General features: G+C 44.4%; 1 protein-coding gene across 1 annotated transcript in view; it reads right to left on the bottom strand.

Moving 5' to 3' along the window:
• LOC118391640 (FSD1-like protein) overlaps window positions 1–20,386 on the bottom strand; it is an 86,189-nt gene that overhangs the window by 38,815 nt on the left and 26,988 nt on the right. The window contains exons 4-6 of the mRNA XM_052458711.1: window positions 19,158–19,259; window positions 17,734–17,756; window positions 3,187–3,307 (exon numbers count right to left, since the gene is read on the bottom strand). Coding sequence (XP_052314671.1) covers window positions 3,187–3,307; window positions 17,734–17,756; window positions 19,158–19,259 — 246 coding nt within the window. The remainder of the gene's footprint in view (window positions 1–3,186; window positions 3,308–17,733; window positions 17,757–19,157; window positions 19,260–20,386) is intronic.

Raw genomic sequence — 20,386 nt, 5'->3', positions numbered from 1 at the left:
CATCTGTGGTCGACTCGTGTGCTCGTCTAGTGCAGTGGTTCTCGGACCTCCAGCCGTGCCATCTGTGGTCGACTCGTGTGCGGGGTCGAGTGCAGTGGTTCTCAAACCTCTCCTGAGGACCTCCAGCCGTGCCATGTATTTTATATTTTCTGTAGCTAGTACATCTGATTCAACTAAATATCAAACCCTTAACTACCTGAATCAGGTGAGATGGTTTAATGCTACAACAACATTGTGAACCGTCATGACGGGGTCCCCGAGGAGAAGTTTGAACCGTCGTGGCGGGGTCCCTGAGGAGAAGTTTGAACCGTCGACGGGTCCCTGAGGAGAAGTTTGAACCGCCGTGGCGGGGTCCCTGAGGAGAAGTTTGAACCGTCGTGGCGGGGTCCCTGAGGAGAAGTTTGAACCGCCGTGGCGGGGTCCCCTGAGGAGAAGTTTGAACCGTCGTGGGCGGGGTACCCGAGGAGAAGTCTGAACCGTCGCGGGCGGGGTCCCTGAGGAGAAGTTTGAACCGTCGTGGGCGGGGTACCCGAGGAGAAGTCTGAACCGCCGTGGCGGGGTCCCTGAGGAGAAGTTTGAACCGTCGTGGGCGGGGTCCCAGAGGAGAAGTTTGAACCGTCGTGGGCGGGGTCCCTGAGGAGAAGTTTGAACCGTCGTGGCGGGGTCCCAGAGGAGAAGTTTGAACCGTCGCGGGCGGGGTCCCCGAGGAGAAGTTTGAACCGTCGTGGGCGGGGTCCCCGAGGGAGAAGTTTGAACCGTCGTGGCGGGGTCCCCGAGGAGAAGTCCAAACCGTCGTGGGCGGGGTCCCCGAGGAGAAGTCCGAACCGTCGTGACGGAGTCCCCGAGGAGAAGTTTGAACCGTCGGACGGAGTCCCAGAGGAGAAGTCCGAACCGTCGTGGCGGGGTCCCTGAGGAGAAGTTTGAAAACCACTGGTCTAGTGCAGTGCCTTAGGGACTCTGTACGACACAGCGATGGGAGGAGGACACAGTTGTGTCAAGTTGGCTGGATGTCCTTTGGTTGGTGGACCATTCTGATACACACAGGAAACTGTTGAGCGTGAAAACCCAGCAGCGTGCAGTTCATGACATTAACCAGTACACCTGGCACCTACTACCATACCCCGTTTAAAGGCATGTAAATCTTTTGTCTTGACATTCACCCTCTGAAAGGCAAACATACACAATCCACGTCTCCATTGTCTCAGGGCTTAAACATCCTTCTTTAACGTGTCTCCTCCCCTTCATCTACATGTCTCCTCCCCTTCATCTACATGTCTCCTCCCCTTCATCTACACTGATTGAAGTGGGATTTAACAAGAGACATCAATAAGGGATCATATCCTTCACCTGGATTCACCTGGTCAGTCTATGTCATGGAAAGAGCAGGTGTTCCTAATGTTTTGTACACTCAATGTAGATTATTTTTATTTTTTTTAATTTTTTTTATTTTATTTCACCTTTATTTAACCAGGTAGGCCAGATCACCTTATTTAACCAGGTAGGCCAGATCACCTTTTTATTTAACCAGGTAGGCCAGATCACCTTATTTAACCAGGTAGGCCAGATCACCTTTTATTTAACCAGGTAGGCCAGATCACCTTTATTTAACCAAGGCCAGATCATTTATTTAACCAGGTAGGCCAGATCACCTTTATTTAACCAGGTAGGCCAGATAAAGCCTTATTTAACCAGGTAGGCCAAATCGCCTTTATTTAACCAGGTAGGCCAGATCACCTTTATTTCCCAGAGAAAAAAGATCACCTTTATTTAACCAGGTAGGCCAGATCACCTTTATTTAACCAGGCAGGCCAGATCACCTTTATTTAACCAGGTAGGCCAGATCACCTTTATTTAACCAAGGCCAGATCACCTTATTTAACCATAAGATCACCTTATTTAACCAGGTAGGCCAGATCACCTTTTTTAACCATAGGCCAGATCACCTTTATTAACCAGGCAGGCCAGATCACCTTTATTTAACCAGGTAGGCCGATCACCTTTATTTGGACAGGTAAAGGCCAGATCACCTTTATTTAACCAGGTAGGCCAGATCGCCTTTATTTAACCAGGTAGGCCAGATCACCTTTATTTAACCAGGTAGGCCAGATCACCTTTATTTAACCAGGTAGGCCAGATCACTTTATTTAACCAGGTAGGCCAGATCGCCTTTATTTAAGGGAATAGGCCAGATCACCTCTTATTTAACCAGGTAGGCCAGATCACCTTTATTTAACCAGGTAGGGTTGAGAACAAGTTCTCATTTACAACTGTGACCTGGCCAAGATAAAGCAAAGCAGTGAGACAAAAACAACTGGTCAGAGTTAGATTGCATACTACCCAGAGGAAACCCAGAGGAAAAAAGAAACTAAAATGAATCCACAAAGTAGGCTAATTATGAGGGATAATCAAATTCCATAGGAAACATTTCCAAACACATTATTATAATAATGCAAATATTAGGGTTCATTTTCTGTCTAAAGTAGTCCACAGTAATAATATAGGGAATAGGGTATTTATTGGGGTAAAAGCTGAAATGTGTAAAGTACATTTTGAATTTAATATATCAAAATATTTCATATCATCAGGGCTACTGAATGTCTAAAGTAGTGCACTATATATAGGGAATAGGGTTCCATAGGGCTCTGGTCAAAGTAGTGCACTATATATAGGGAATAGGGTTCCATAGGGCTCTGGTCTATAGTAGTGCACTATATATAGGGAATAGGGTTCCATAGGGCTCTGGTCTAAAGTAGTGCACTATATATAGGGAATAGGGTTCCATAGGGCTCTGGTCTATAGTAGTGCACTATATATAGGGAATAGGGTTCCATAGGGCTCTGGGTCTAAAGTAGTGCACTATATATAAGGAATAGGGTTCCATAGGGCTCTGGTCTATAGTAGTGCACTATATATAGGAATAGGGTTCCATAGGGCTCTGGTCTAAAGTAGTGCACTATATAGGGTTCCATAGGGCTCTGGTCTAAAGTAGTGCACTATATAGGGAATAGGGTTCCATTGGGCTCTGGTCTAAAGTAGTGCACTATATATAGGGAATAGGGTTCCATAGGGCTCTGGTCTAAAGTAAAAAATTATATATAGGGAATAGGTTCTATAGGGTTCTGGTCTAAAGTAGTGCACTGCATAGGAATAGGGGTCACTTGGGACACAAGCCAGATGTACGTACTCAGGCAGAAACTTGAGGTTCTGGAGGAGCTGCTGCTCCTGGTTGAAGTCCACCATGAGATGGTCCATGTTATCTGTGGCCTTGGGCTTCATGGTCAGTCTGAAGGCTGGTGCCATTGTTACCCTGCAGGGAGGAGCATGGCACAGTGAGGCCACCAGAACACCATAGCAGAGCAACACCAACAACAACAACACCCTTCAGCTAGCCTGAGTCTGTCAGTCTGTTTGTGCTATCACATTCAAGTTTAGTACCGATGTCATTAAAAAAAAAAGAAAATCGGAATAATTACATAAGCATATGTTTTGTGAGACATGCTAACTCCTTGTCATGTTTGTCTTGGCCGTGGCAGCAGCGGCGTTGGAGTCGGCAAGAGCAGGAACAGGTCTGGGATCAGCCTCCCAGGTGGGGAGCAGGTGGAGGAGACACACAAAAGCTGTGTTTCCATTAACTTGGGATTTTGGGATTTTGTCGCCATTTTTCGCAAAAACCCACAGAGTCTAATAAAAATGAAAAATGGTTTGACCAGTTGGATATAGGGGGCGCTCTTTAATTTTTTGATGAAAAACGTTCCGTTTAAACAAGATATTTCGTCACGAAAAGATGCTCGACTATGCATATAATTGACAGCTTTGGAAAGAAAACACTCTGACGTTTCCAAAACTGCAAAGATATTGTCTGTGAGTGCCACAGAACTGATGTTACAGGCGAAACCCAGATAAAAATCCAATCAGGAAGTGCCGCATTTTTTGAAACCGCCTCATGCCAATTACTCCTTATATGGCTGTGAAGGAGCTAGGAGTCAGCTTACGTTTTCCACGTTTTCCCCAAGGTGTCTGCAGCATTGTGACTTCTTTTAGGCATTTCCCTTGAAGAATGGCTGTAAGGGACCATATATGGCACGTGGTCACATGGTGTCTCCCGCAGAAAACCTTGCGTAAAATACTGAGGTAGCCATTTTGCCAATCGTTTCTTATGAGAAACCAACTGCCTCCACGGATATATTATCGAATACTTATGTTAAAAACACCTTGAGGATGGATCATAAATAACGTTTGCTATGTTTGTCGATATTATGGAGCAAATTTTGAAAAAAGTTTGGCGTTATAGTTGAAGTATTTTTCGGGCGATTTCTCACCTTCAAAAATATTAAAAATATTATTTTTGGAAAAAGGAACATTTGCTATCTAACTGGGAGTCTCCTGAGTGAAAGCATCCGAAGTTCTTCAAAAGGTAAATGATTTAATTTGGTTGATTTTCTTATTTTTGTGAAAATGTTGCCTGCTGCCATCAGAGCTTTGCATATAGCATTATGCCATGATAAACTTACACTGTTGTAACGCATATTTTGAAAATCTGAGATGACAGTGTTGTTAACAAAAGGCTAAGCTTGTGTTTGAATATATTTATTTCATTTGCGTTTGTTGCGTATTTATGTCCGCTGCGTTATGCTAATGCTTTTGAAGCCATGATACCGGATACGGGTTTGCTAGTCGCAAGAAGTTAATGTTAAGTTTCCATTATCCATTTAGGCAGATTGCAAAATAATTAAATTGGCAACCGCCCCAGTCTGCCCTCCCACACAAGATCCGCTTCCCTGGCTCAGGTAGGCCGCCAAAGCCAGCATTGACAGACTGCAATAAATGTATTAATATTTGCTATATTCTAAATCATTCTCATGTGTCAACTGTTCGCCACGGTACGTGGTCGCCATGGTGAGACTTGCTCTCCTGTATACAGTGAGGGGGAAAAAGCATTTGATCCCCTGCTGATTTTTATAATTTTAAAATGGTAGGTTTATTTGAACAGTGAGATACAGAATATTAACAAAAACGCATGTCAAAAATGGTATAAATTGATTTGCATTTTAATGAGGGAAATAAGTATTTGACCCCCCCTCTCAATCAGAAAGATTTCTGTCTCCTAGGTGTCTTTTACACAGGTAACTAGCTGAGATTAGAGCACACTCTTAAAGGAAGTGCCCTAATCTCAGTTTGTTACCTGTATAAAAGACACCTGTCCACAGAAGCAATCAATCAATCAGATTCCAAACTCTCTACCATGGCCAAGACCAAAGAGCTCTCCAAGGATGTCAGGGACAAGATTGTAGACCACACAAGGCTGGGAATGGGCTACAAGACCATCGCCAAGCAGCTTGGTGAGAAGGTGAAACAGTTGGTGCGATTATTCGCAAATGGAAGAAACACAAAAGAACTGTCAATCTCCCTCGGCCTGGGGCTCCATGCAAGATCTCACTCGTGGAGTTGCAATGATCATGAGAACGGTGAGGAATCAGCCCAGAACTACACGGGAGGATCTTGTCAATGATCTCAAGGCAGCTGGGACCATAGTCACCAAGAAAACAATTGGTAACACACTACGCTGCGAAGGACTGAAATCTACGCCGTGAAGGACTGAAATCCTGCAGCGTCCGCAAGGTTCCCTGCTCAACAAAGCACATATACATGCCCATCTGAAGTTTGCCAATGAACATCTGAATGATTCAGAGGACAACTGGGTGAAAGTGTTGTGGTCAGATGAGACCAAAAATGGAGCTCTTTGGCATCAACTCAACTCGCCGTGTTTGGAGGAGGAGGAATGCTGCCTATGACCCCAAGAAATCAAATCAAATCAAATCAAATCAAATTTATTTATATAGCCCTTCGTACATCAGCTGATATCTCAAAGTGCTGTACAGAAACCCAGCCTAAAACCCCAAACAGCAAACAATGCAGGTGTAAAAGCACGGTGGCTAGAAAACTCCCTAGAAAGGCCAAAACCTAGGAAGAAACCTAGAGAGGAACCGGGCTATGTGGGGTGGCCAGTCCTCTTCTGGCTGTGCCGGGTAGAGATTATAACAGAACATGACCAAGATGTTCAAATGTTCATAAATGACCAGCATGGTCGAATAATAATAAGGCAGAACAGTTGAAACTGAGCAGCAGCACAGTCAGGTGGACTGGGGACAGCAAGGAGCCTTCATGTCAGGTAGTCCTGGGGCACGGTCCTAGGGCTCAGGTCAGTTGAAACTGAGCAGGAGCATGGCCAGGTGGACTGGGGACAGCAAGGAGTCCTCATGTCAGGTAGTCCTGGGACATGGTCCTAGGGCTCAGGTCCTCCGAGAGAGAGAAAGAAAGAGAGAAGGAGAGAATTAGAGAACGTACACTTAGATTCACACAGGACACCGAATAGGACAGGAGAAGTACTCCAGATATAAAAAACTGACCCTAGCCCCGACACATAAACTACTGCAGCATAAATACTGGAGGCTGAGACAGGAGGGGTCAGGAGACACTGTGGCCCCATCCGAGGACACCCCCGGACAGGGCCAAACAGGAAGGATATAACCCCACCCACTTTGCCAAAGCACATCCCCCACACCACTAGAGGGATATCTTCAACCACCAACTTACCATCCTGAGACAAGGCTGAGTATAGCCCACAAAGATCTCCGCCACGGTACAACCCAAGGGGGGCAACCCAGACAGGCCGACCACAACAGTGAATCAACCCACCCAGGTGACGCACCCCCCCCCCCCAGGGACGGCACGAGAGAGCCCCAGCAAGCCAGTGACTCAGCCCCGTAACAGGGTTAGAGGCAGAGAATCCCAGTGGAAAGAGGGAACCGGCCAGGCAGAGACAGCAAGGGCGGTTCGTTGCTCCAGAGCCTTTCCGTTCACCTTCCCACTCCTGGGCCAGACTACACTCAATCATATGACCCACTGAAGAGATGAGTCTTCAGTAAAGACTTAAAGGTTGAGACCGATTTGCGTCTCTGACATGGGTAGGCAGACCGTTCCATAAAAATGGAGCTCTATAGGAGAAAGCCCTGCCTCCAGCTGTTTGCTTAGAAATTCTAGGACAATTAGGAGGCCTGCGTCTTGTGACCGTAGCGTACGTGTAGGTATGTACGGCAGGACCAAATCAGAGAGGTAGGTAGGAGCAAGCCCATGTAATGCTTTGTAGGTTAGCAGTAAAACCTGAAATCAGCCCTTGCTTTGACAGGAAGCCAGTGTAGAGAGGCTAGCACTGGAGTAATATGATCAAATTTTTTGGTTCTAGTCAGGATTCTAGCAGCCGTATTTAGCACTAACTGAAGTTTATTTAGTGCTTTATCCGGGTAGCCGGAAAATAGAGCATTGCAGTAGTCTAACCTAGAAGTGACAAAAGCATGGATTAATTTTTCTGCATCATTTTTGGACAGAAAGTTTCTGATTTTGCAATGTTACGTAGATGGAAAAAAAGCTGTCCTCGAAATGGTCTTGATATGTTCTTCAAAAGAGAGATCAGGTCCAGAGTAACGCCGAGGTCCTTCACAGTTTTATTTGAGACGACTGTACAACCATTAAGATTAATTGTCAGATTCAACAGAAGATCTCTTTGTTTCTTGGGACCTAGAACAAGCATCTCTGTTTTGTCCGAGTTTAATAGTAGAAAGTTTGCAGCCATCCACTTCCTTATGTCTGAAACACATGCTTCTAGCGAGGGCAATTTTGGGGCTTCACCATGTTTCATTGAAATGTACAGCTGTGTGTCATCCGCATAGCAGTGAAAGTTTACATTATGTTTTCGAATAACATCCCCAAGAGGTAAAATATATAGTGAAAACAATAGTGGTCCTAAAACAGAACCTTGAGGAACACGAAATGTACAGTTGATTTGTCAGAGGACAAACCATTCACAGAGACAAACTGATATCTTTCCGACAGATAAGATCTAAACCAGGCCAGAACTTGTCCGTGTAGACCAATTTGGGTTTCCAATCTCTCCAAAAGAATGTGGTGATCGATGGTATCAAAAGCAGCACTAAGGTCAGGAGCACGAGGACAGATGCAGAGCCTCGGTCCGATGCCATTAAAATGTCATTTACCACCTTCACAAGTGCCGTCTCAGTGCTATGATGGGGTCTAAAACCAGACTGAAGCATTTCGTATACATTGTTTGTCTTCAGGAAGGCAGTGAGTTGCTGCGCAACAGCCTTCTCTAAAATCTTTGAGAGGAATGGAAGATTCGATATAGGCCGATAGTTTTTATATTTTCTGGGTCAAGGTTTGGCTTTTTCAAGAGAGGCTTTATTACTGCCACTTTTAGTGAGTTTGGTACACATCCAGTGGATAGAGAGCCGTTTATTATGTTCAACATAGGAGGGCCAAGCACAGGAAGCAGCTCTTCAGTAGTTTAGTTGGAATAGGGTCCAGTATACAGCTTGAAGGTTTAGAGGCCATGATTATTTTCATCATTGTGTCAAGAGATATAGTACTAAAACACTTGAGCGTCTCTCTTGATCCTAGGTCCTGGCAGAGTTGTGCAGACTCAGGACAACTGAGGTTTGGAGGAATACGCAGGTTTAAAGAGGAGTCCGTAATTTGCTTTCTAATAATCATAATCTTTTCCTCAAAGAAGTTCATGAATTTATCACTGCTAAAGTGAAAGTCATCCTCTCTTGGGGAATGCTGCTTTTTAGTTAGCTTTTCCACAGTATCAAAAAGGAATTTCGGATTGTTCTTATTTTCCTCAATTAAGTTAGAAAATAGGACGATCGAGCAGCAGTAAGGGCTCTTCGGTACTGCACGGTACCGTCCTTCCAAGCTAGTCGGAAGACTTCCAGTTTGGTGTGGCGCCATTTCCGTTCCATTTTCTGAAGCTTGCTTCAGAGCTCGGGTATTTTCTGTGTACCAGGGAGCTAGTTTCTTATGAGACATTTTTTTAGTTTTTAGGGTGCAACTGCATCTAGGGTATTGCGCAAAGGTTAAATTGAGATCCTCAGTTAGGTGGTTAACGGATTTTTGTCCTCTGGCGGCGTCCTTGGGTAGGCAGAGGGAGTCTGGAAGGGCATCAAGGAATCTTTGTGTTGTCTGTGAATTTATAGCACGACTTTTGATGTTCCTTGGTTGGGGTCTGAGCAGATTATTTGTTGCAATTGCAAACGTAATAAAATGGTGGTCCGATAGTCCAGGATTATGAGGAAAACATTAAGATCCACAACATTTATTCCATGGGACAAAACTAGGTCCAGCGTATGACTGTGACAGTGAGTGGGTCCAGAGACATGTTGGACAAAACCCACTGAGTCGATGATGGCTCCAAAAGCCTTTTGGAGTGGGTCTGTGGACTTTTCCATGTGAATATTAAAGTCACCAAAGATTAGAATATTATCTGCAATGACTACAAGGTCTGATAGGAATTCAGGGAACTCAGTGAGAAACGCTGTATATGGCCCAGGAGGCCTGTAAACAGTAGCTATAAAAAGTGATTGAGTAGGCTGCATAGATTTCATGACTAGAAGCTCAAAAGACGAAAACGTCATTTTTTTTTTTGTAAATTGAAATTTGCTATCGTAAATGTTAGCAACACCTCCGCCTTTGCGGGGGGGATATGGTCACTAGTTTAGCCAGGAGGTGAGGCCTCATTTAACACAGTAAATTCATCAGGCTTAAGCCATGTTTCAGTCAGGCCAATCACATCAAGATTATGATCAGTGATTAGTTCATTGACTATAATTGCCTTTGAAGTAAGGGATCTAACATTAAGTAGCCCTATTTTGAGATGTGAGGTATCATGATCTCTTTCAATAATGACAGGAATGGAGGTGGTCTTTATCCTAGTGAGATTGCTAAGGCGAACACCGCCATGTTTAGTTTTGCCCAACCTAGGTCGAGGCACAGACACGGTCTCAATGGTGATAGCTGAGCTGACTACACTGACTATGCTAGTGGCAGACTCCACTATGCTGGCAGGCTGGCTAATAGCCTGCTGCCTGGCCTGCACCCTATTTCATTGTGGAGCTAGGGGAGTTATAGTCCTGTCTATGTTCGTAGATAAGATGAGAGCACCCCTCCAGCTAGGATGGAGTCCGTCACTCCTCAGCAGGTCAGGCTTGGTCCTGTTTGTGGGTGAGTCCCAGAAAGAGGGCCAATTATCTACAAATTCTATCTTTTGGGAGGGGCAGAAAACAGTTTTCAACCAGCGATTGAGTTGTGAGACTCTGCTGTAGAGCTCATCACTCCCCCTAACTGGGAGGGGGCCAGAGACAATTACTCGATGCCGACACATCTTTCTAGCTGATATGCACGCAGAAGCTATGTTGCGCTTGGTGATCTCTGACTGTTTCATCCTAACATCGTTGGTGCCGACGTGGATAACAATATCTCTATACTCTCTACACTCGCCAGTTTTAGCTTTAGCCAGCACCATCTTCAGATTAGCCTTAACGTCGGTAGCCCTGCCCCCGGGTAAACAGTGTATGATCGCTGGATGATTCGCTTTAAGTCTAATACTGCGGGTAATGGAGTCGCCAATGACTAGAGTTTTCAATTTGTCAGAGCTAATGGTGGGAAGCTTCGGCGTCTCAGACCCGTAACGGGAGGAGTAGAGACCAGAGAAGACTCGGTCTCTGACTCCGACCCGCTGCTTAATGGGGAAAACCGGTTGAAAGTTTCTGTCTGCTGAATGAGCGACACCGGTTGAGCGTTCCTACAGCATTTCCTTCCAGAAACCGTGAGAAAGTTGTCCGCTGCGGGGACTGTGCCAGGGGATTTATACTACTATCTGTACTTACTGGTGGCACAGACGCTGTTTCATCCTTTCCTACACTGAAATTACCCTTGCCTAACGATTGCGTCTGAAGCTGGGCTTGCAGTACAGCTATCCTCGCCGTAAGGCCACAGCGGCTGCAATTAGAAGGCATCATGTTAATGTTACTACTTAGCTTCGGCTGTTGGAGGTCCTGACGAATCGTGTCCAGATAAAGCGTCCGGAGTGAAAAAGTTGAGGAAAAAATAAATAAATATATGAACGGTAATTAAAAAGTGAAACCCGTAAAGTTGTCAGGTAGCAAAATAGGTTGGCAACAAAACGCACAGCATTGAAAACAAGCCTGCAAGTTGTGACCGGAACACCATCCCCACCATCAAACATGGAGATGGAAACATTATGCTTTGGGGGTGTTTTTCTGCTCAGGGGACAGGACAACTTCACCGCATCAAAGGGACGATGGAAGGGGCCATGTCCCGTCAAATCTTGGGTGAGAACCTCCTTCCCTCAGCCAGGGGATTGAAAATGGGTCGTGGATGGGTATTCCAGCATGACAATTTTTTTTATTTTATTTTTATTTCACCTTTATTTAACCAGGTAGGCTAGTTGAGAACAAGTTCTCATTTGCAACTGCGACCTGGCCAAGATAAAGCATAGCAGTGTGAACAGACAACACAGAGTTACACATGGAGTAAACAATTAGCAAGTCAATAACACAGTAGAAAAAAATGGGCAGTCTATATACAATGTGTGCAAAAGGCATGAGGAGGTAGGCGAATAATACAATTTTGCAGATTAACACTGGAGTGACAAATGATCAGATGGGCATGTACAGGTAGAGATATTGGTGTGCAAAAGAGCAGAAAAGTAAATAAATAAAAACAGTATAAAAACAGTATGGGAATGAGGTAGGTGAAAAATGGTGAGCTATTTACCTATAGACTATGTACAGCTGCAGCGATCGGTTAGCTGCTCGGATAGCTGATGTTTGAAGTTGGTGAGGGAGATAAAAGTCTCCAACTTCAGCGATTTTTTTGCAATTCGTTCCAGTCACAGGCAGCAGAGTACTGGAACGAAAGGCGGCCAAATGAGGTGTTGGCTTTAGGATGATCAGTGAGATACACCTGCTGGAGCGCGTGCTACGGATGGGTGTTGCCATCGTGACCAGTGAACTGAGATAAGGCGGAGCTTTTACCTAGCATGGACTTGTAAATGACCTGGAGCCAGTGGGTCTGGCGACGAATATGTAGTGAGGGCCAGCCGACTAGAGCACACAAGTCGCAGTGGTGGGTGGTATAAGGTGCTTTAGTGACAAAACGGATGGCACTGTGATAGACTGCATCCAGTTTGCTGAGTAGAGTGTTGGAAGCCATTTTGTAGATGACATCGCCGAAGTCGAGGATCGGTAGGATAGTCAGTTTTACTAGGGTAAGCTTGGCAGCGTGAGTGAAGGAGGCTTTGTTGCGGAATAGAAAGCCGACTCTGGATTTGATTTTTGATTGGAGATGTTTGATGTGAGTCTGGAAGGAGAGTTTGCAGTCTAGCCAGATACCTAGGTACTTATAGATGTCCACATATTCAAGGTCGGAACCATCCAGGGTGGTGATGCTAGTCGGGCATGCGGGTGCAGGCAGCGATCGGTTGAAAAGCATGCATTTGGTTTTACTCGCGTTTAAGAGCAGTTGAGGCCACGGAAGGAGTGCTGTATGGCATTGAAGCTCGTTTGGAGGTTTGATAGCACAGTGTCCAATGACGGGCCGAAAGTATATAGAATGGTGTCGTCTGCGTAGAGGTGGATCAGGGAATCGCCCGCAGCAAGAGCAACATCATTGATATATACAGAGAAAAGAGTCGGCCCGAGAATTGAACCCTGTGGCACCCCCATAGAGACTGCCAGAGGACCGGACAGCATGCCCTCTGATTTGACACACTGAACTCTGTCTGCAAAGTAATTGGTGAACCAGGCAAGGCAGTCATCCGAAAAACCGAGGCTGTTGAGTCTGCCGATAAGAATTTGGTGATTGACAGAGTCGAAAGCCTTGGCGAGGTCGATGAAGACGGCTGCACAGTACTGTCTTTATCGATGGCGGTTATGATATCATTTAGTACCTTGAGTGTGGCTGAGGTGCACCCGTGACCGGCTCGGAAACCAGATTGCACAGCGGAGAAGGTACGGTGGGATTCGAGATGGTCAGTGACCTGTTTGTTGACTTGGCTTTCGAAGACCTTAGATAGGCAGGGCAGGATGGATATAGGTCTATAGCAGTTTGGGACAATGACCCAAAACACACAGCCAAGGCAACAAAGGAGTGGCTCAAGAAGAAGAACATTAAAGTCCTGGGGTGGCCTAGCCAGTCTCCAGAGCTTAATCCCATAGAAAATCTGTGGAGGGAGCTGAAGGTTCGAGTTGCCAAACGCCAGCCTTGAAACCTTAATGACTTGGAGAAGATCTTCAAAGTGGAGTGGGACAAAATCCCTCCTGAGATGTGTGCAAACCTGATGGCCAACTACAAGAAACGTCTGACCTCTGATTGCCAACAAGGGTTTTGCCACCAAGCACTAAGTCATGTTTTGCACAGGGGTCAAACACTTATTTTCCTCATTTAAATGCAACTCAATTTATAACATTTTTAACATGCGTTTTTCTGGATGTTTTGATGTTGTTATTCTGTCTCTCTCTGTTCAAATAAACCATTAAAATTATAGACAGATAATTTCTTTGTCAAACGTACAAAATCAGCAGGGGATCAAATACTTTCCCCCTCACTTTATCTGAAATAATTGGTTGGTGAAATTTGCATCCAAGCCAATCAGAAAAGCAAGTCGAAGCAATTTCATGCATTCTTGAAAGTCAGGACAAGGATCCTGCAAAGAAACATTTATTTATTTATTGTGAAAGATAGATTTAACAAGCAGTAGGCATTGAGATATAACATGTGGAGCTTCATAGTTAGGCTATGCATTAACATCATGTGCCCCCCTGCGTACCTTCAAAATTATTTGTCAGCGCTCATTGTGTTTTCCCGAAAACACAGTTTTAATCATAATTTGTCGCAATAAATAAAAGTTAAACAAAAAACGAATAGCGGATAAAAATGTAGAAAACATCAACTATAATAATAATAATAACTATAACCGCCCTTTCCATTTACACGTCGCAAAAACCTCAATGGAAACCTGCCTAACGTCACTTACCTTGGGGTCAGCAACAGCAAACAAAGACTCACACACATATTGACACACTAAATGCATGCTACTTTTAGTTCGCCGATGTCTGACCAGATCGCTGACTACATGAAGAAAACAACTACAAAAAAAAGACATCTAGTTAGTAAAGCACATGAAACAAGACCTGTAACTCTTTGACCAGATCTGGCTCTGAACCGTGCACTAAACTAGGCTTCTCACACCACTGCAGCAGCATGTTACCAGGCATGGCCATCGCCCTGGAAACCCAACGTTGAATCGGGGCAGAATTTACCATTTGAATCAGGAAGTTCCCTCTCACGCCCTCTATTTTAGGGCCACAACTAGAGTTTAAATTTTTTACTGAGGTCCGGACGGAAGCCAAAAACTTTGGAGAAGAGTAAAAACGAGTAAAAATGACCCCGGTCATTATCACCTTGGCTGCTATAGGTTCATTCCCCTCAGTCCAGCTACAAACACGTAGCTATAGCAACTAATGTTATAAAGGGGGAGTGCGAATTCACACTGACACGAAGCATCAGCAACGAAACAATTTTTTTTTTTTAAATGGATCGTTTTTATTTTAATGTTCCCTATAGGGAAGTTGTTTATATTGATACATACGGTATGTTATTTTTTAAAGTTCCGATTCATTAGATCAGTACAGATTTCGTCAAGTTCGGGGAACCACAGTACTAACCTCTCTCTGTCTCCTCTGCTTCTTCCTACATGCATTGCAGCCTGCCTCAGTCTCACCACATCACTGTATATCTCAGTAACCTACTCTCTGTAAAGCAAAGTTATTATGAGAACTCGGTAGCATATTTTTTGCTCATCGCCAACACACCGTCAGCAGCATCTCTAGACTAGTTGCGTATTGAGCCGACTGCGAGCCGGGTAGTTCGTTTCACGTCGCCCGGGGCCTCTGCCGCGAGAGGGTGGAGTTAGCCGTTTGATAGAGTGGTGAATGTGTTGCTAAAGGAGACACAGGAGAACATAACTAACCACTGGGTCTCAATGAGGCAGGAGAACATAACTAACTAACCACTGGGTCTCAATGAGGCAGGAGAACATAACTAACTAACCACTGGGTCACTAAGAGGCAGGAGAACATAACAAACTAACCACTGGGTCTCAATGAGGCAGGAGAACATAAACTAACTAACCACTGGGTCTCAATGAGGCAGGAGAACATAACTAACTAACCACTGGGTCTCAATGAGGCAGGAGAACATAACTAACTAACCACTGGGTCACTAAGAGGCAGGAGAACATAACTAACTAACCACTGGGTCTCAATGAGGCAGGAGAACATAACTAACTAACCACTGGGTCACTAAGAGGCAGGAGAACATAACTAACTAACCACTGGGTCTCAATGAGGCAGGAGAACATAACTAACTAACCACTGGGTCTCAATGAGGCAGGAGAACATAACTAACTAACCACTGGGTCACTAAGAGGCAGGAGAACATAACAAACTAACCACTGGGTCTCAATGAGGCAGGAGAACATAAACTAACTAACCACTGGGTCTCAATGAGGCAGGAGAACATAAACTAACTAACCACTGGGTCTCAATGAGGCAGGAGAACATAACTAACTAACCACTGGGTCACTAAGAGGCAGGAGAACATAACTAACTAACCACTGGGTCACTAAGAGGCAGGAGAACATAACTAACTAACCACTGGGTCTCAATGAGGCAGGAGAACATAACTAACTAACCACTGGGTCTCAATGAGGCAGGAGAACATAACTAACTAACCACTGGGTCTCAATGAGGCAGGAGAACATAAACTAACTAACCACTGGGTCTCAATGAGGCAGGAGAACATAACTAACTAACCACTGGGTCACTAAGAGGCAGGAGAACATAACTAACTAACCACTGGGTCACTAAGAGGCAGGAGAACATAACTAACTAACCACTGGTTCTCAATGAGGCAGGAGAACATAACTAACTAACCACTGGGTCTCAATGAGGCAGGAGAACATAACTAACTAACCACTGGGTCTCAATGAGGCAGGAGAACATAACTAACTAACCACTGGGTCACTAAGAGGCAGGAGAACATAACTAACTAACCACTGGGTCTCAATGAGGCAGGAGAACATAACTAACTAACCACTGGGTCTCAATGAGGCAGGAGAACATAACTAACTAACCACTGGGTCACTAAGAGGCAGGAGAACATAACTAACTAACCACTGGGTCTCAATGAGGCAGGAGAACATAACTAACTAACCACTGGGTCTCAATGAGGCAGGAGAACATAACTAACTAACCACTGGGTCTCAATGAGGCAGGAGAACATAACTAACTAACCACTGGGTCTCAATGAGGCAGGAGAACATAACTAACTAACCACTGGGTCTCAATGAGGCAGGAGAACATAACTAACTAACCACTGGGTCTCAATGAGGCAGGAGAACATAACTAACTAACCACTGGGTCTCAATGAGGCAGGAGAACATAACTAACTAACCACTGGGTCTCAATGAGGCAGGAGAACATAACTAACTAACCACTGGGTCTCAATGAGGCAGGAGAACATAACTAACTAACCACTGGGTCACTAAGAGGCAGGAGAACATAACTAACTAACCACTGGGTCACTAAGAGGCAGGAGAACATAAACTAACTAACCACTGGGTCACTAAGAGGCAGGAGAACATAACTAACTAACCACTGGGTCTCAATGAGGCAGGAGAACATAACTAACTAACCACTGGGTCTCAATGAGGCAGGAGAACATAACTAACTAACCACTGGGTCACAATGAGGCAGGAGAACATAACTAACTAACCACTGGGTCACTAAGAGGCAGGAGAACATAACTAACTAACCACTGGGTCACTAAGAGGCAGGAGAACATAAACTAACTAACCACTGGGTCACTAAGAGGCAGGAGAACATAACTAACTAACCACTGGGTCACTAAGAGGCAGGAGAACATAACTAACCACTGGGTCACTAAGAGGCAGGAGAACATAACTAACTAACCACTGGGTCACTAAGAGGCAGGAGAACATAACTAACTAATCACTGGGTCTCATTGAGGCAGGAGAACATAACTAACCATTGGGTCACAAAGAGGTAGACGCGATTAGAACTCAAGTCAGATGAAGAATAAAAGCGTTCTGAGCTTTGATCAACGGTGGGATGAAATGTGTAGATGTTGACCTTGTAATAGATTCTCTTTATTGTGTACAATATAGCTTTATTTTTTTAATTATGATTTATTTTTCAAATGAGGAAAAAAAAAAAATGTCCAAGGTCCGTCCGGACCTTCGTGTCCTTATATGTAGTGACAGCCATGAACACAGCAGAATGTTGTTTCTAACTTACTTTACCGGTTATCCGTACGGTTGGTCCTATTGGCGGTAGGAATGTGAGATAATATATCCACAGCAAAGTATAATTACATGGACAAAGCGCTGGTAGTGGCGTTCATATTTCGAACACCCGAAGCACGCCCGGAACCATGTAAACACGTACACCAGCTCTGCTAGTATGGGTCTCATGTGTCTCATGCACATATTTGGATCTACTGCACACATGGTCCAGGTGATAGAAATCTGAATGTGTACACTACCAGCGCTTTGAAAAGTTGATTTAATTCTACATTCCTGTGGAAAGTCCTACCGCCAAAAGGACAAACCGCACAGACAACCATCAAAGTATGTTAACATATTATTTTCCGGCTTGAAAAAAGGTTGTGAACTTTCCTGATTCATAAACAGTCATTGCTGCACTACTTCGAATTCAATGCAATTTTAACGTTGGGTTTCCAGGCATGTCCAGAGACTGAAGAAGGGAAGTACCGTACCTATCTTTGATCTGCTTGGCAGCCTTGGAAGAAGAGGAGAGGAAGAGGAGGAGAAAGAAGAAGTGGGACCGTTAGTACAATAGAGATATATCATAGTTAGTACAGCCATGGAGGCACGGGACGGGGTACGGGACACGGGATGGGGTCACGAGATGGGGTAACGGGACGGGGTACGGGCACAGGATGGGGTAACGGACACGGGACGGGGAGAACAACTAACCACGAGCTGGGGTACATGCAGTCGGACTGGACACTCGCACGCTCGCCAAACTCTCACACACACACACACACACACACACACACACACACACACACACACACACACACACACACACACACACACACACACACACACACACACACACACACACAGTGAGAAGCAGAGGAGAGCACGGTGAACAACGTCAAACACAGAAAAAGCAGCGTGACTTTTAACTGAAGATTCTGTTACTGTTTTATAGGACGTTGAGAAGGAAAATCATGTGTTAGTTTAGGAGAACACTACTATTATAGTATCGACACTTTGAAAGTATTCCAAAAATAACCAAAGAAACTCCATGTCGTTTCACTTTAGGTTGAATACATAATACAACCTATGGTTACTATACGAGGCTCCCGACTCGTAAATCAACGTTGACCTTCATTCACTTCCTGGTCGTCCTCGTCAGCTGATCACATTCAAATAATGTTATTGTCTAACGCTGACAAATGGAGGGATTTCAGTGCCAACAAAGTGTATTTGAATTACATTTAAGTCATTTAGCAGACGCTCTTATCCAGAGCGACTTACAAATTGGTGCATTCACCTTATGACATCCAGTGGAACAGCCACTTTACAATAGTGCATCTAAATCTTTTAAGGGGGGTGAGAAGGGGTGAGAAGGATTACTTTTTCCATCATTTGTATTGGGACATCGAATTTGACATTTTTGAATTTGGAATGCACAATTTAATTGAATATTCAAATGCAATATTTATATATTCCGTTTAAATATGGTAGATATTGCATTCATTGTCTGTGTATCCAGTTGACAAACTATAATTTCAGGTTTATGGCCTGCAAAGTACCAGGATGTTGACTCTGGTTTTGAATCTGAAAAGTTGAATACATGAAACTTTGACTTAATACACAGACAATGAATAAAATATCTACCATATTGAAACTGAATATATACTATTTTAAATTTGAATATTTGAAAACCGAATGCAATATTCACTCAATTCAGTTTCAAATCATGAAATACAAGTCCAACTGAAGAATTCTACGCTTCAATGTGCACACAATGCAAAAAAAATTATAAAAATTATAATTCAATATCCCATGGAATTAAAATGTCTGTTGGCACTGAAATCACTTCATACTTTCACACCCAATTATAAAAAAATTTTTTTTTGTCCTAGCCCTAGAGAACAGCAGCCTCTACCTTAGTGAACTCATCCTCGTCTTTAATATCCAGAGCATTGTTGGCAAACCCCAGCAGCTCCACTGCACTCTTCAAGGCACTGCCGCTCTGTGTCAGCTGATGCTGTGGAACAAACAGAGGAAAAGACATTTCAGAAGGGTGAGCTGTTACAACACAATGTAATTGACCTTGATACCTCATGTTGAAGCCCGATTTCAATACAACTAACTAAAAGCATATATATATATAAAATATACCAACATGTTATTGTGTCACTGTGAGCTCAGCTAGCCTTCCCTGGTACTGTGTGTGTTATATATATATATATATATAAATATAAATATAATATAATATAATATATATATAAATAAAAACACACACAGTACCAGTCAAGAGTTTGGTCACATCGACACATTCGAAGGGTCTTTCTTTGTTTTTACTATTTTCTACATTGTAGATTAATAGTGAAGACATCAACACTATGAAATAACACATATGGAATCATGTAGTAACCCCACAAAAAAAAAAAAAGTGTTAAACAAATCTAAATATATTTTATATTTGAGATTCTTCAAAGTAGCCAGGAGGCTGAACAGGCTCTCATAACCGTCCTTCCCACAGGACAATGTTAGCTACAAGGTCTTCTAATGGTCAGCTATCAGGAAGACGATCAGCTGCTATTGCTAAGCCTCCTCTTAGGTTCCAGGAACCCCAAGGAGAGAGGACCAGAGAGGGGGAAAGGTAACAGAGAGTACCCCAAGGAGAGGGGACCAGAGAGGGGGAAAGGTAACAGAGAGTACCCCAAGGAGAGGGGACCAGAGAGGGGGAAAGGTAACAGAGAGTACCCCAAGGAGAGAGGACCAGAGAGGGGGAAAGGTAACAGAGAGGACCCCAAGGAGAGAGGACCAGAGAGGGGGAAAGGTAACAGAGAGAGTACCCCAAGGAGAGAGGACCAGAGAGGGGGAAATGTAACAGAGAGTACCCCAAGGAGAGGGGACCAGAGAGGGGGAAAGGTAACAGAGAGGACCCCAAGGAGAGAGGACCAGAGAGGGGGAAAGGTAACAGAGAGGACCCCAAGGAGAGAGGACCAGAGAGGGGGAAAGGTAACAGAGAGTACCCCAAGGAGAGAGGACCAGAGAGGGGGAAAGGTAACAGAGAGGACCCCAAGGAGAGAGGACCAGAGAGGGGGAAAGGTAACAAAGAGTACCCCAAGGAGAGAGGACCAGAGAGGGGGAAAGGTAACAAAGAGT

The sequence above is a fragment of the Oncorhynchus keta genome, chromosome 12 (genome assembly GCF_023373465.1).
Source record: "Oncorhynchus keta strain PuntledgeMale-10-30-2019 chromosome 12, Oket_V2, whole genome shotgun sequence".
Lineage (NCBI taxonomy): Eukaryota > Metazoa > Chordata > Actinopteri > Salmoniformes > Salmonidae > Oncorhynchus > Oncorhynchus keta.
This window is presented reverse-complemented; position numbering and strand designations above follow the sequence as displayed.